This window comes from Leptopilina heterotoma, unplaced genomic scaffold, assembly GCF_015476425.1.
Source record: "Leptopilina heterotoma isolate Lh14 unplaced genomic scaffold, ASM1547642v1 Lhet_95, whole genome shotgun sequence".
Classification (NCBI taxonomy): Eukaryota; Metazoa; Arthropoda; class Insecta; order Hymenoptera; family Figitidae; genus Leptopilina; species Leptopilina heterotoma.
This window is the reverse complement of record NW_025111202.1, coordinates 1,374,949-1,391,782: the sequence shown is the minus strand read 5'-3', so window position 1 is coordinate 1,391,782 and position 16,834 is coordinate 1,374,949. Positions and strand designations below refer to the sequence as shown.

The 16,834-nt window shown below is 28.3% G+C and overlaps 1 protein-coding gene across 10 annotated transcripts in view; it reads right to left on the bottom strand.

Moving 5' to 3' along the window:
• The window catches only part of LOC122512123 (agrin-like), a 196,109-nt gene that overhangs the window by 76,350 nt on the left and 102,925 nt on the right, over window positions 1-16,834 (bottom strand). For 7 of the 10 annotated variants that reach the window (XM_043627784.1, XM_043627777.1, XM_043627782.1 and 4 more), the window contains one exon: window positions 3,603-3,635. The exons of the other annotated variants lie outside the window; for them this stretch is intronic. In XM_043627784.1, coding sequence (XP_043483719.1) covers window positions 3,603-3,635 — 33 coding nt within the window. The remainder of the gene's footprint in view (window positions 1-3,602; window positions 3,636-16,834) is intronic. 10 annotated transcript variants of the gene reach the window in all.

Below are 16,834 nucleotides of genomic sequence, written 5' to 3'. Positions count from 1 at the left end.
AACTCATGAAAGTAAGTTAATTAGCCAGAACATTTCTAAAACGTGGGTAAACAGATTTACGACAAGACTGAAAGCATTTGCAGAGTCTGATGTATACTATATGTGGTTATGGATGTGTAAGTTAAGATGACGAAGTTTGAACTCTGGGTCGTCTTTAGATTAGTGAACTAAAGCAAACTATCGCTTCAGCTTACTCATCTTGACATTAAACGCAAACACAGTTGGAGACGGAACAAAGAGGCGTCAAGCAAGTAAAGCAACCTGTAATTGAACCTCTCTTCTAATCCCCTCTTCGATTATTATAGAAGTGAGTATCTGAGATAATTTTAGCAATTGCCATTTTCATTGAGTGAGGTTAAAACAAACTTTCACGATAAATCAAGCATTTGCTAGTTAACCAACAGTTTGAAGCACCCACTGTTATATCATATTCAACACTAATTAGCTGAAATCAGTATTAACCCTGTAAGTTAATTGGACAACATTATCATAACTGCCTTTTGTTTGCCTCTAAAATGCAATTATTAATTTTAATTGACTCTTGCTTGCTTATTTTCAACCTCTTCAACCTCTCATATGCTATTTGTATTTTTCTCTTCTATTTTCATTATTAAGAAATACTCATTTCGCAGTAGTCAGTTGTGAACAGTTGTGAACAGTTGGAACAGTTGTGAAATTTCTTGTCAAAACTGAAAGGTAGCTTGATGAGTTCACTGTTTAGCTTTGAGCTCGTCTTGTGTTTACAGAAAGAGAAATATGAATTTTAATAATAAATAATAATAATGTTAAAAAGCAGAAACGAAAATGAATTTTTATCTTTTCTCTGCTGTAGATGAGCAGAAAAACAAAAAATTAAAAATTATTTTTCTTTTTTAAATTATTGACCTGTAAATAGTGCAAGCATCTTAGATGTAGCAGTAACATTTCTCAAAAAGTTTTGTGGTAAGTTCGCGATAAACTTTAGGCAAATGTAAGAAATGCCCTTCTTGTGGCATATTATCAGAAAACAGAAATGTTGATGGGCAAACTTGAAAATTAATATGCTTGGTGCAGAATTTTCTTATACGCTCTATAATTCAGTACGCACTTAAAAAAATGAAAAAGAACTTTAAACCTACTTGTTACATTAAAAGTACTATATTTTAAGAAAGAAATCGAATTGGTTTGCACGATTATATGTCTCGCACTTTTTAATTGCTGACAACTTTTTCTTTGCACATACTTTGATGCCATCAATCATTGAACAATATTATCAAGTCGAGACAATGGAAAGTTCGTCCATTATACATATAGACGGCCTCTTCAACGTGGTTTTGTTATAATAAAGGTTGCAAAATAAAGGTTTCTCAAAAGAGTGGGGATAAAAGGTTATCGGATTAAAAAAAAATTGACCAGATGAAAAGTCAACAATTCATTGAATACGTTAAATGTTAAAATCGTTCAAAAAACGATAATCATAAACATTTCATTTGACTTTTCACATTTTTCCAATAATCAACTTTTTATAAAAGATGCAATAACCAATTAAGCCATAAGGCAGCGGAAGTCAGATCACAAATTCAGGTTTGATAGATGAATGTAAATTAAAGAGAGTGAAAAGAGGACGACATGGAAAGGAGAGACGATAACTCTATACATATGCATTGAGAGTCTTAACGGAAATAATAAACTATTGATTTTCTTTGTCCAAGTGTACGTCGCATGTACAAAGGTGTTAAGTGTATTAGGATAGTGCACCCTTCGACATAAATCTTAATAAAGGTTTTTCGCAAAACTACAAAATTAACACCCTATTTATCTAGATCTACAAATCTAATAACTTGCCAGAAGAAAAAGAGAAAGCAGAACAAAAGCAAACAAATTAGAGGAAGCAAATATCTAACTTGAAACTGTATGAAATGAAAGAGCTCAATTTCTGTTTAAAATCGGTATAAAAAGGTCAAGAATCCTCTAAATGATTTATCGGAAAAAAAGAAGTCACGGAATTGCGATTTGACTGACCTAACAAATGGATTACGTCTATATTCCCGTGTTTGATGCCGGAAAACTACTTCTGGCTTTAGGAAGCATTTTTATGACTTGCAATATTAATATTTTTAAATCGTTCCCACTCAGAATCGTAGAAAACTTGTTGCATAAAAACCTTTAATCATTTTTAGTACACAATAGCAACCCATGCATATTTATACATTTATTAATGTAAAGTTGAGCAAAAATGTTAAATTTCATATTTAGATAATAATGTAATTTGTAAAAGAGAAATTAAATAAATTGTTGAAATTCTCAAAACTTGCTTATTTGGAAAGGTAGATAATAATATAATATACAGATAGAGATAAAGAAAGATTAGAAACATTCAACAACAGCGAAACGGCTCTTTATATTGTTATTGAGATTCAATTTATAGACAATGAAGAAAGAAGAAATTTGATTTAACACAAGAAAATGACTACGACTCAAGTTCAGAAGCACGGAAAATGAGAGACGTATATTTTATTTAAAATTTAATTTTTTGTGGACCACTTAAACTTTAGCTTTACTGATGTAATAATAAAAAGTAATTAATTCTATGCTTTTCAAACAGAAGCTCAGTTTTCTTCTACGATCGTGAGCTGTTATTTGTCTGACCAAAACGTTAATGTATCACTGTGCTGGCTCGACTACTGAAATCAGACGGTCTGACTGTAAATTTCTTGAATCGTTGCATTATACTCAGTTTAAGCTGGTGTTCTTTTCGACTTATTGATTTTCAATTTTCATTTAAATCAATTTTCATAAAATATATAAATGTTATTCATAAATAAATTATTTTCAGCGCAGGTTAAATTCAACGATATATTTTTAAAAATTTTTATCAAAAAAGTTGAATCTACATTTTTAAAGCTATTAAAGTCGCAGTCCGTAAAGAAATTCAAAACTGCACAACATCGACTCTAAATTGGCAATTAATTCAAATCTGAATAGCGAGTCGAGTTGCATCACAATAATGCCATTTCTAATTTCGCAGTTGGGTTTTACATTTTAAATTAAAGAACAATCCCATTATAAATAATTTAAATGCATTGCTTTCAAACAAAAAAACGGGTAGCAATGTCACTGCTTTTCATAAAATCAACGCGGGCAGACATTTTACCATAAAATTGTCTTTTTACGCATCTGTAAAAATTAAATTAACAGTTTATTTAAATATAATGAAAATTATATTTAAAAAAACTCATTTTTACACTATTTTGGCAATTAAACCAAACTTCTTTTTAGTAAACATAAAAGGAACACAAACTCAAAAAAGTAGCTCATGCAGATATAGAGTGTTAATTCACGAGTAAACACACAATTTTTCTTCTTCACACAAAATTATTTAGCATTAAGTATTTTTTAATTGACTTGGCAATAGTTAGTAAGTTAAAGACCGTACAATAAAATATATCAGAAAAAACGAAATTGTTTATACTTGAAATCCAAAAAAGTAAATTTTTATCATTTATAATAATGAAACTAAACTTGAATAATGAATTGTAAGCTTTGGTATAAACAATTGTGTTATCTCTGTGCAAGATTAAACGGTAAATAAGGTAAGTAATTGTTAGAGAAATAACACTCACCCGCATTATTACTGGCGAAATTTAGATCCTTACCTGAAACAAAGGAAGTGTAAAATAAATAAATAAATAAATAAATTTTATGGGTATCGATTTCAAATGTTATATTTATATGTATAAGATATGAAAAAATAAATAAGCGTCGAAGCGATTTCTGACTAATTTGATACCTTCATGTTTTTAAATTGACATTTTTGGGTTAATTCCTAGCCAAGAATAAACAATATGAAATGGAAAATCAAACTGATATAAGGTATAAATTATTGAGGTAACTGCGGAAAATAAAAACACATGAAACGGAAAATGAAAATATATCTCGAAATATGTATATGGAATGACATTCTAATTTATACTATAATTCAAGAACAAATTTAATAATGCGAAATTCCAGAGAATGACTCGTGCAAGTACGCCGAAACTTAATAAACATCCAAAATGTATTACCATCTTTACATATAGCAATAGGGTAAATATATACAGGATGGATATGTATACAGAGAATATCACTATAGCAAAGGCTCTTGTCCGATAGAAACTGCATATTTATTAAACACACATTGTACGCGCATTTCTGCACGTTCTAAATTATATTTCAGTTCAAGTAAATATAGATTGCAGACACATTCTACAAGAAGAGTCAAAAAAATAAACAAGGATTTAGCGTCAGAATTATATAAGCTACTCTAACGTTTTTATATGCTTTTTACTAACACTTTCATTTCAAATGAATATGAATGCCATGACAGTTACTTATCCTTAATCCCATTCTGACATGTCATGAATGATAGATAAGTTCACTATGCGAGAGGTTGCGATGTCAGTCAACGAAATATATTAATGCACAGTTACTTTTTTTATTTTTTGACACTGATAAGAGTAAATAATACCTTACCAGCATATCTATATGCCTGCAATGTAATTAAAATTGCTACTGTATGCTTATATCTTTCTTTTTATGGTCATTTGGTGGGTTATATTTTTGAAAAATGTGTATCAAATTTCCGTCGACTTGTCGAACCTCAGAAAAGTGCCTTTATCCCGCCAAAGTGCACAAACGCACGACTTTCGCTTCAAGTTTCTTTCAAGAAAGAAGGATATATAAGAAGACTGGAAAATGTAAATGGAAACGCGTCAGTATAAACGAAAAAAGAAAAGCTTCAAACTGTCACGATATTTCACAGAAAGTGACATAGAAAGAACGGAGGAATATTCATTTGGGAACCTACTTTTCATACAATAAAGTAATCTTAAGTATAGTGATGTTTGTAAATACTCAAATAAATAAGGTCATTAATCATTGCTGATCACTGGAACTTGAGCCTCTGTGACGTATTATAATCTTCTGTACATTTTTATACGTAGAGTGAAAATCATTAAAAATCATTAAAAATCATGAATTCTCTGTTTTATTAAATCATTACAGATTCAAAATTTTAAAAATTCACGTATTAAGCACACAATATTAAATATTCTTGTTTATTATTATTCAATAATTTTTTGCAAGCATTTCATTATTCTCATAAACAATAATATTTTTTAGAGCAATTCAATTATTTTCAATACAATTTTAATACAATTTCTCGAAAGAATACAAATGATTTTTAAAATATTAATTAAATTCGATTATTTTTAAGAATTTTAATATGATTTCAATTATTTTCGACAATTTTGATAAAATTCCTTTAAAAAAGTCATTATTTTCAAATTTTTTAATAAAATTCCTTCAAGAAATTCAATTATTTTCAAAAATTCAGATAAAATTTTAATAAAAATTCAATTGTTAAAAAAAAAAAATTAAATTATATTCAAGATAATTTTAAAAAGTTTCTCTAACAGGTTAAATTATTTTTAAAAATTGTAATAAAATTTTTCTAAACAATTCAATTATTATTCTCAAAAGCTTTTAATATAATTCTTTGTAAATTTCAATTATTTTAAAAATTTTCAATTAAAATTATTTTAAAAAATTACATTATTTTTAAGAAATTCAATTACTTTCAAAATTTTCAGTAAAAATTATTAATAAAAAAACTCCATTATTTTCAAGAAAATTGAAATAAATTCTTCAAAACAATTTAATTATTTTAAAGAATTTTAATAAAAATTTTGCCATGAATTCAATTATTTTCAAATTTTTGATAAATACTTTGCAAGAATCGAACCCAATGATTTTTAGTTCATTACTTTTAATCGAGGTTCCACTGTATTACTAATAATAATATTATCACCTCGCAGTAAGAAGTTTTCAAGTAGATGTTGACACATATATGTAATCTCTCCAAACTATCACATTTTCTGATACGATTGTACCTTTTTCACTTTCAAAAGCATTCATCACAATGGTTATTGAAAAATATAATAAATTTTTATAGAAATTTCTTCATGTTCTGTAGCATACAAGCGAAAACAATAAGATAAACATAAAGAAAGTGAAAAATATATAGTGTAGAAAGTACAGAGAGACCGAGGGCATAAAAATAAAAGGTAGGTAAGAAGAAAAAAGAGAGAATGAAAGAAAAGAGAGAAATAAATTTACTACATGGACAATGGCATATATCTATAAAAAAGTGAAAAATAGTTGGGTGCCGTTGCCATGGTCACTAAGTACCCAAACGCCTAAACGTTTGGATGGGTTTTTATTATTTTTTCAAGTCATTGTTCGCACGAAATGGAAAGATAGCACAGTTCATCTTGGCATCGAGCGTGAAGAGAAAGACGAACACTTTCTTTCTCTTCTGGAAGAAACGTGGAAGAAACGTGAAACGAACAAAACTTCCTTGCCATTTAATAATTCTTTTGTTTTTTCAAAGACTATAGACTAATTTAAAGATTTCTCTAAAGAAACTCGGATACTTGATAATTTGATATACAGTAATATGGTTCTGAAAATTATTATATTCCCCAGCATATACTGTTTCTTGTGTGATTGCAGTGATATTGGGTAACCAATTTTCCATTTTCCCTTCTTTGTTCTCTTCTTGTTTCTCACCCAATACTCTCATCGTACTTGAGTCGTAAAACCATTTTCGATAGTATCTACTGTTCCACACTGCATTGGCATGGCACCACTAAATATTGAAAATGTTAGCTTCAGATTTCTTGCCGTAAAATTCCCGTATAGAATAACATGAAATTTTATACGAGTTCACAGTGAGTTTAAAGCTAAGTTTTTTTATATATGTGCGACATTTAAACAAGAGTTTGTAATGCTCGTTTCTTTTTAACAAAAATTAAAAACTTATTTTCTATACTCAATATATTGATATTTCCAGACATATATATATAGATCTTACTTTCTTTCACGGAAAAATAACCATATTCTTTCGTCTTTATTCTCACTAATGTACCGGAAAAAATGACACTCTCCGGATGCAAACTATTTTCGGTTTTATCCAGTTTACCACGAGGACGAAAGCATTTAGATAAAAAATTGCTGGGAATCCGAAGCCTCTTTATCCTTTTTCACAGAGAACGAGTGGTGTCGTAGGAACCAGTAGGAAGCAGCGGACCGGAGAACGAATGGGAGATCCTGCGGGAAAAATGTATTTTCTCAAAAATTATTCGCTTCCCACTCTTGATGCGCCTGCAGCTTTTGTCCCCCCCCCCCCTACTCCCCTCTCCTCATTCTTTCTCTCTGCCCTCATCTCGCACTCTCGAATTTCCTCTTAAAAAACGATCATACATACATACATACATACACACACTTCCCCAAGATAAATCTTTTTGAGCGAATTACACGTTTCTATATGATAAAGTTCTAAACTAGATCACATCTTTAAAAATTTTTCACTTGGATGAATTATAACGACCAACTTTGAGATCATTTCATCACATTTTCTAAATATTCATATTTAACATATTTTCAACAATTGCATTTGCATTTTTTAAAGGTAAATTTATTATTCCCAAAGCCAATGACATATGTCATTTCCAATTAATCAATAAATTAATTTCAATTTTAATTACAATGCATATATGTGTCTGTATATAAATAGTTTTTACCTTTCATCGATCATGCTTTCTCAACATTATTTTTCACTCGACTCGTTTTTACGATCTCACTAATTTTTTAACAACTGTACACTGAACAAAAATTTATTTGATTCAAATAACGGATTAATTGATTATTATCAATTAAATATTTACTTGAATCAAATAATATTTATTGGCGTCAATTAAATGGTATTTGAACCAATAATTTGAGTATCTGAAGCAAATACCATTTAATTGATATTGATAATGTAATTAATATTTTTTTAAATAAAAATTTTAAAAATTTTATACTTTTGCTTCCCTTAATATTTTAAGGAATTTAATTTTAAAGCCTTTTAAAATTTAATTAATTCCTAAAATTCCTTCCTTTGAAATTTTTTTTTAATTATTTGCTATCAGAATTCATCGACGAGAATTGAATTATTTAAATTTTAAATAGAATATAATCTTTGTATATATTCATAAAATAGTGTATTTTTAAAAATACAATTATATTTGTAGATAATTTTTAAAGATGAAAAAATAAAATTCCTTAAAGTATAAAATTTTATAAAATTTCTAATTGTTTCATTTTTTTAAAATTATTTTCGGGAATTCGAGTATATCTTCAAAAAAATTTAATTATTATTTGTGAAAAATCTAATTTTTCAGAATTTTCGAATTAAATCCTTCAAATTTCAATCATTTTTGTAAAATAAATATTTAAATACCTACTTATTGTTATTTATTTGCTTAAAATTTCGAAATACTTTCAATGTAAAACCATCGGAAACATTTTTTATGAAAATTTGAACTGCGAGTCTTTCAAAATTCAATTATTTTTTAGAGTTTTAGAATAATATTATTCAAAACTTTTAATTTTGAAGAAAGCTAACAATTTAAGAATTTTTTATATTTAAAAGTTGTAATGCTTTTACAGCAATTTGAATTTCAAAGATTAAAATTTAAAAACTTTTTGAAATTTAATTATTTCTAAAGGATTCTACTTTAACACTTCTAATTATTTTCTAAAGTTTTAAATAAAATTCTTTTTTAAATCAATTCTTATCAAAATGCAATTAGATGAATACAAAATAAGAAATTCATAGAATAATTAATTATTTTTAAAAATTTGGAACTGTACCTCTTTATTCAGTTTTTGAAATTGGGGTTAAATTTTCTTACTCCACTTATTTTATTATTTACAAATTAACTGTCAAACTTTTGACATAACGAATCGAACTATAAAACAAAAAAATTGGAATAAATCAACACTAACTTCAGGTGAGGACAGATTATGTCGATTATTATAATATAACTAGCCAAACTATCCGCGCGCAAGCGCGCGGGAATGTTGTATGGGGCTGCTTATTTTAAACAATTTAAAAAATTTTAAAAAAATAATTATTATAACCTAACAAAGAGATTTAACTGACTAAAATTCAAATAATTTCACTCAATGGTCTCAATTTAAATAGAATTTACATTACTAGACTTAAACTATGGCTAGAACAATTACAATTAGTATCTGGGTCATCTTTTGCATTGCTTATTTTATAAAGCCGTTTTAAATTAAATACTTTTTAAAGAAATAATAATTATTACACACTGAAAAAAGTTTGACTTGAAATAGCGATAAGTTTCTCTAGAATAACGAAAGTATTAATTGAAGCACTGAATAATTTCGCTACTAAAGTGAAATCTGTAGTTCATCCAGCTAAATATTTTTTGCCGTGCAAAACGAAAAAAGAATTAAATTAACATCAGATTTTCTACATTAAAAAAAACGAATTCAAATAGAAATTAATCATTTTACAACTTAACCAAATTCACCCCAGAAATCACTGAATTCGATAATTTAGAAGAAAGTCAGACAAAAGCAGGGTTCCTACAGAATCTGGAAATCATGGAAATCATGGAAATGGTGAATTTTTAAAAGGCTTCTGGAAATCAGGGAAATCATGGAAAAGGCCTGTAATTTTTAAAAAATTCTAAATTTTTTCAGTTTTCCATTTTTTTTCTTGAATAAAAATTCAAATAATAATAAAGCTAAATGGTATAAAAGAGAAAAAAAATGTTGAATTTTAAGAAATTCAATTTTTCGGATTTTTGATAATTTTTAATAATTTTTTATTTTTTTCCAAAGAGACGAGACAATTTAATAAGTAAAGTATTTTCCAAAAGCACAAAAATAATGAAGCTAAATCCCATAAAAGAGAAGAAAAAATGTTAAATTTTAAAAAAATCGGATTTTTGAATTTTTTCGAATTTTTGATAATTTTAGATTTTTTACCAAAGAGTCGAGACAATTTAATAAGTAAAGTATTTTCCAAAAGCACAAAAATAATGAAGCTAAATCCCGTAAAAGAGAAGAAAAAATGTTGAATTTTAAGAAATTCAATTTTTCGGATTTTTGATAATTTTTAATAATTTTTTATTTTTTTCCAAAGAGTCGAGACAATTTAATAAGTAAAGTATTTTCCAAAAGCACAAAAATAATGAAGCTAAATCCCGTAAAAGAGAAGAAAAAATGTTGAATTTTAAGAAATTCAATTTTTCGGATTTTTGATAATTTTTAATAATTTTTTATTTTTTTCCAAAGAGTCGAGACAATTTAATAAGTAAAGTATTTTCCAAAAGCACAAAAATAATGAAGCTAAATCCCGTAAAAGAGAAGAAAAAATGTTGAATTTTAAGAAATTCAATTTTTCGGATTTTTGATAATTTTTAATAATTTTTTATTTTTTTCCAAAGAGTCGAGACAATTTAATAAGTAAAGTATTTTCCAAAAGCACAAAAATAATGAAGCTAAATCCCGTAAAAGAGAAGAAAAAATGTTGAATTTTAAGAAATTCAATTTTTCGGATTTTTGATAATTTTTAATAATTTTTTATTTTTTTCCAAAGAGTCGAGACAATTTAATAAGTAAAGTATTTTCCAAAAGCACAAAAATAATGAAGCTAAATCCCGTAAAAGAGAAGAAAAAATGTTGAATTTTAAAAAAATCGGATTTTCCCAATGGGAAATGCCAGTGTAGTGCCGATGTTCACCACTGGCTTAGTACTCAGACGATTGTTCGGCGTATTCTAGCCGAGCCTCGACAATTAGTGCTGGCGCAGTACAGAATTTTTGTTCCGCCAAAGCTTGGACAAGCCACGGCGGCAAGTGCTGGCTGAGTATAGAAAAATTGTTCACGACGCTCTTTGCCAACATTGCTTTTTTGACATAAACTTGAAAAAAATTATAAAAAAAGTTTATGAATGTTTATAAATGTAAATTTATTGAAAAAAATTAATATTTTACTTTTCAGTTGTTCATTTTTTATTCTTATTACATTTAATAATAACAATTTAACATAATTGTCTAATTTTGTAAATAATAAATTATTTAAACAAATTAAAATTATAAACAAAATTTAAACTTTAATCTCAATAATAATTTAGTTCCTATTAAAATACTATTATACTTCTTACTATGAATAAAAAAGTATTAAAAAATTACCACGTAATTTAAGAATTACGTAAAATGTTAAATGCAATAAGTAAAGTAATTTAATTTAATTATTAAAAATTTAGTTTAACTTATTTTACTTCAATTTATTATTTCTAACGTATCCCTATTTTTTTCTCATCTTTGACTCAATAATTGTATGTCTGAATGATACTGAGATATTAATACTTTTTTGTACACACGTGTCGTTAGCATAGTGGTTAGAGCGTTAGTCTGTTAGTCCGTAGGTCGTAGGTTCGATTCCCCTCGTCAGCAATTTTGTTTATTTTCATAGGTTTGCGATATTTCTAGATTCCAATCGTTAGGTACTAAAATATGAAAATCTAATGCACACTTACTGTAATTGTTTATTGTTTAATTTTTAAATGTTATAAACAATTTTTTTCTACTTCATTTACTATATTCATTGTTAGTCTCCTTCTTTAATACAATTTCTTTAAGAAGAGAAATATTTTATGAATAATAACTATTTATTAATATTATTTACCATTTTGTTGTTAAATTATTTATAATTATGAATTTACAATTAATTAATAACAATACGGCATTTATTGCGGCAATATTCTCAGCCAGCACTGGTCCAGTGCTGCGCCAGCGCTGTCTGGCAGCACTGGCAGACAGTACTTCGGCAGCGCCGGACGGCGTTATCATCCCAGTGCCATGCCAGTGCTGGCTCTCAGCCTTGCCGCCAGTGCTGCCAGTGCTGGCGCAGTACTACGCCAGTTGTAAATTTCCCATTGGGTTTGAATTTTTTCGAATTTTTGATAATTTTAGATTTTTTACCAAAGAGTCGAGACAATTTAATAAGTAAAGTATTTTCCAAAAGCACAAAAATAATGAAGCTAAATCCCATAAAAGAGAAGAAAAAATGTTGAATTTTAAAAAAATCGGATTTTTGAATTTTTTCGAATTTTTGATAATTTTAGATTTTTTACCAAAGAGTCGAGACAATTTAATAAGTAAAGTATTTTCCAAAAGCACAAAAATAATGAAGCTAAATCCCATAAAAGAGAGGAAAAAATGTTGAATTTTAAGAAATTCGGATTTTTGAATTTTTGATAATTTTCGATAATTTTAGATTTTTTACCAAAGAGTCGAGACAATTTAATAAGTAAAGCATTTTCCAAGAGCACAAAAATAATGAAGCTAAATCCCATAAAAGAGAAGAAAAAATGTTGAATTTTAAGAAATTCGGATTTTTGAATTTTTTCGAATTTTTGATAATTTTAGATTTTTTACCAGAGAGTCGAGACAATTTAATAAGTAAAGTATTTTCCAAAAGCACAAAAATAATGAAGCTAAATCCCGTAAAAGAGAAGAAAAAATGTTGAATTTTAAGAAATTCAATTTTTCGGATTTTTGATAATTTTTAATAATTTTTTATTTTTTTCCAAAGAGTCGAGACAATTTAATAAGTAAAGTATTTTCCACATTAAAAAGTTTGACATTAAAAAATATATAAAAAATGCCCCCACAAAATTTAATTTTCAAAACAAACAAATGAATGCAGATAATTTGCTAACGGAAAGGAAACTTACGATTATTATAATGTATGTATATGTATATGAGGAATTCCATTTCAAAACGACCCCCTTCGTAAACAATTGCCAATGTAAGACAATTTTTAAATGAATATTTCTTCCATTCTTTAGAACCAAATTACTTTTTATATTAGTGATTTCGAAAGTAGAATTTCTGAACTTTCTGATAATAAAAAAATATATTTTTTTAATAATTTAATTTAAATAGAAAATTGAGTTTAAAAGTTAAACTTTGAAAAATCTCAAAACACGTTACCTCCGATTTTAATAAAATTCATATCAAACGAAAGCTTGAATATTGTTCTTTTTATTTATCAAACGATAATAATGGACATTTCAGTGGATTTTGAGAAAATAATTAAATGTTAGACATTTAGAAGGTTATTATGCATAAATTGGGAAAAACAAATGCCGCCCTATACTTAATAAATGGTTTTCTCAATATAACCTTCGAAATGTTTGTGAAATTTAATTATTTTCTCAAAATCTACTGAAATGTCCATTATTATCGTTTGACAAATAAAAAGAAGAATATTCAAGCTTTCGTTTGATATGAATTTTATTAAAATCGGAGGTAACGTGTTTTGAGATTTTTCAAAGTTTAACTTTTTAACTCAATTTTCTATTTAAATTAAATTATTAAAAAAATATATTTTTTTATTATCAGAAAGTTCAGAAATTCTACTTTTGAAATCACTAATATAAAAAGTAATTTGGTTCTACAGAATGGAAGAAATATTCATTTAAAAATTGTCTTACATTGGCAATTGTTTACGAAGGGGGTCGTTTTGAAATGGAATGCCTCATATGTATATTTCTATTTTCTATCAAAACGTTTAAAAAACAAAAGAATAACTATAACTAACTTCAAGTGTGGACAGAGATCCGGAAATCTGGAATCACGACGATTATTATATATAATTAGTCTTGTAAAAATCTCGTCGCCATTTATCTTGACGTTCAAAGTGTCACACTTTTTCTAGTGTACCTAGTATTTTTCTATTTTCTGTAAAATTTTTTAAATATGCATTAATTACCTTTAATGGAATCCTTCTCATAAAAAAGTTTGGTTCATCATTAGGTTTGCTTTTGTACTATCTTTAATGAAAATTTTTTTATTAAGTATCTCTGGCCATTTTTTTTTTTTTTTTTGAGTTGATACTTTTGTTTTCTAACAATGAGGCTTTCTTTGTGTCTGACCACACACCGAGCATTACTACTTGGAAAAATTTTGACCGCAGCATATATCCCCCAATGGTCTAATTAGCGGAGAATTATTCTGTGAATGTATCAACACAGACGTGGGCAACGCTTGTGCACACTTGATAGAGAATTTTTAAAAAGTACGTCTTCTTAAGAAAAATCCGTTTAATACACTGAATAAAATTGAAAAAGAAATTGATATTTATTTTCAGGATCATAAAAAATGTTATTCCTTGGAAGATTATCAATTGATATATGCCTTTTATTTCAAAGCTGTCTTATCCACAGAAGAAGATCTCATATCAGGACAACAATTTAATATCCTGACAATTTAATATGCCGCACAGAGTCTTCTACAAGATGTCTGAACTCTGAATGGAGGAAGAGTTTATTAAAATGGCAAAAGTGCTTTCCTTTTGTATGAAAATGTTAGATCTCATATAATTTTTGAAAAATAAAATTATTCAAGGTCCCTTTTTTTAATATGAATTCCTAATGCTGAAGTATTATAGACAGATAAGACTGTGGCTTTTGTCTTTGAAATACAAATGAATGCTACAACGATTATATTCAGTTAAGGTAAACAGTACATTTCCCACAACGGCGACATGGCAAGCAGGTAATACTGCTTCCGAAAGTGACTCTATTATTGCCGTCGAATACATTATACTTGAATGTATTCTGTTAAGCCTGGCTTTGTGTTTGCTTGATGAGGAGTTCTCCAGTTCGTGATATCCTACTTTGAATAAATTCACTAAACTGCAAATTACCCAAATTTGTGTTTTCTTGTCATTAATATAATTTCACAATGCCTCTAATATCTCGGAATATAACGTCGTCAAAATTCCAGTTACAACTTTCCGTCTTACTGTGGACATAATTATTTTTACACACTCTAATTGCCACCGTCAACAAGTGTAAAAATAAAGATAGCAAATTTATCAACTGTTTTTATTTTTATACAATTTCAGAATTGAGAAATTATTTGAGGAAAATATTTTGTTTTAATGCGTGTTTCAATCTAAAATGCTGCTTTCATGGAAAATAATAATGGATAGGGAATTTTGTATAACCTTTTATGAAAATTCCAGAAAAATTAAATAACGCCAAGTTAAATATGTGCGGGTTATTGAGATAAAAAAATATGGATGAGGTGATATTAATTTTAAGGTAAACAGGGGAAAGCAGTTGAACGATATTGGTTAATTTGAATATTTTTCGATCGATCCTCTCTCGCTTTTCGAAACCCAGTAGAGAGAATTTCTTTTGCCTCTCTCGCTGTTCTAGAATATCGATAATATCCTTCCAGGCGAATAATTTTATTCCTGGCTGCCTAGAAATATATGAGTTCCTTTTATACCTTAACCAACCTTCAAGAGGCTCCTTCGTACTACCAATTTTCTACCCGAATACCTCTCCTGAATATTCGAGTTTAAAAAAACGTGCGGTTAATTTTACAAAAACTACAATTCCTACAATTCATTGAGAAAACATTTCGCTACAACTATTTCACAATAACAATATCAAGAATAGTGAAAGGACAGTTTTTATCATTTCCGTACTGCGCATATATGTATACCATCTTCTAATCCATGTCAAAAACTAAACGGACCGACACTGCTCGCTGCTGTGCGTCATTGCAAACTTTTTACAGATATGAGATTTAATTTAAGATCGCATATTGTTTCATGCACGAGTTCTAGCGTGACGTGCAATTCCATTTCGTTTTGTAATACATTTTGCATGGAGTTTGTCGCTTTTAATGATACACTGGACACGAAAGCATTAAAATTTTTGTCAAACTTTTACGAAAAAAGATAAGAATTTTTCAAAAAATTGCACAGTTTTATTTTAGTTGAGAGAAAAAGAATTATGGGCATCTTCATTTGACTTGATCATTTTGCTTGAGAGATTTTATGCGATTTCTAAAATATGAGGCTGTCAAACAGTAGAGAAATGCATCTGTCAATGGATGTGCTCACAAAAAATTAATATCCCATATTTATCAATATGCATAAATGGAAGCGCCAACCGTAAAGTAAAAAATCCACTTTTCAATATAAATAAAACGCCAGGCCAGAATAGGCAGTTTGAATCAATGAATGAATGGCTGAAAATTGACAAAAATGACCGGAAACACTTTCTACCATTATACGGACATTTCAAGTTACACTTTGTAATTTTGTTGCTATAGCTGACAAGTGATTTAGTGATAACTTTTTTTTCCACTGCAACTGGTATCAAAGTTTTTAAATAATTATATGGTTGGCGAGTAGGAGAACTATATAGCCACAACGTTGGCACGAATAACATTGAGGTAGGAGTCCAAACCTCCTATTAATGGGAAAAGTTCCTTTTTATCTTTGAAACGTCCCAACTTTACTTTTATCGTGCTCGCACCATTTCTTTCTATCGTCTCTTAATTCTCCTTCAATTATCCGTCATAAGTGACCTTTTGTCATCAAATCAGTGCCTATAAATGCATACGTTTCTCTAAATAGAAGAAATGGTCTTAATCGAAAGAGAGTTAATTTTTTTGTGCGCAAGAAAAGAATTTTATAAATTTTCCAGAAAAGTACAAGATAGTAGGTTGACAAACATAGTTTGAATAGAGCTAAATAAATAAAACGAAGAATTGTTAATTGTTAATTGACAAAAGACCAACTCTCACTCTTGCTAAGAGGAAGGGAAAATTTTGAGTTTTAATCTCTACGCGGCCTTTCATTTTCAAGTACTTTGCCTGGAGAAGGTTAAGTCTTAACGGTCGGTTAAACTTAACTGACGGTATGGTCCGATGCACCTCGGGGAAGAGAACCCCTGCAACGTGATTAAAAGATTTTACGTCAGTTTTAAAATAGGCCATATAACCTGCCTTGGGGCTTAGTCCCCACTTTTCGTTTGTACTCCCTTCATGAAACCATTAAATTAAAGTCGCTTTATAGAAAGCTCAGACTTGTCCTCTAACGCAATTCTATAAAATCTCCTTTTGCCTTCTCACGCTTAAAAGCA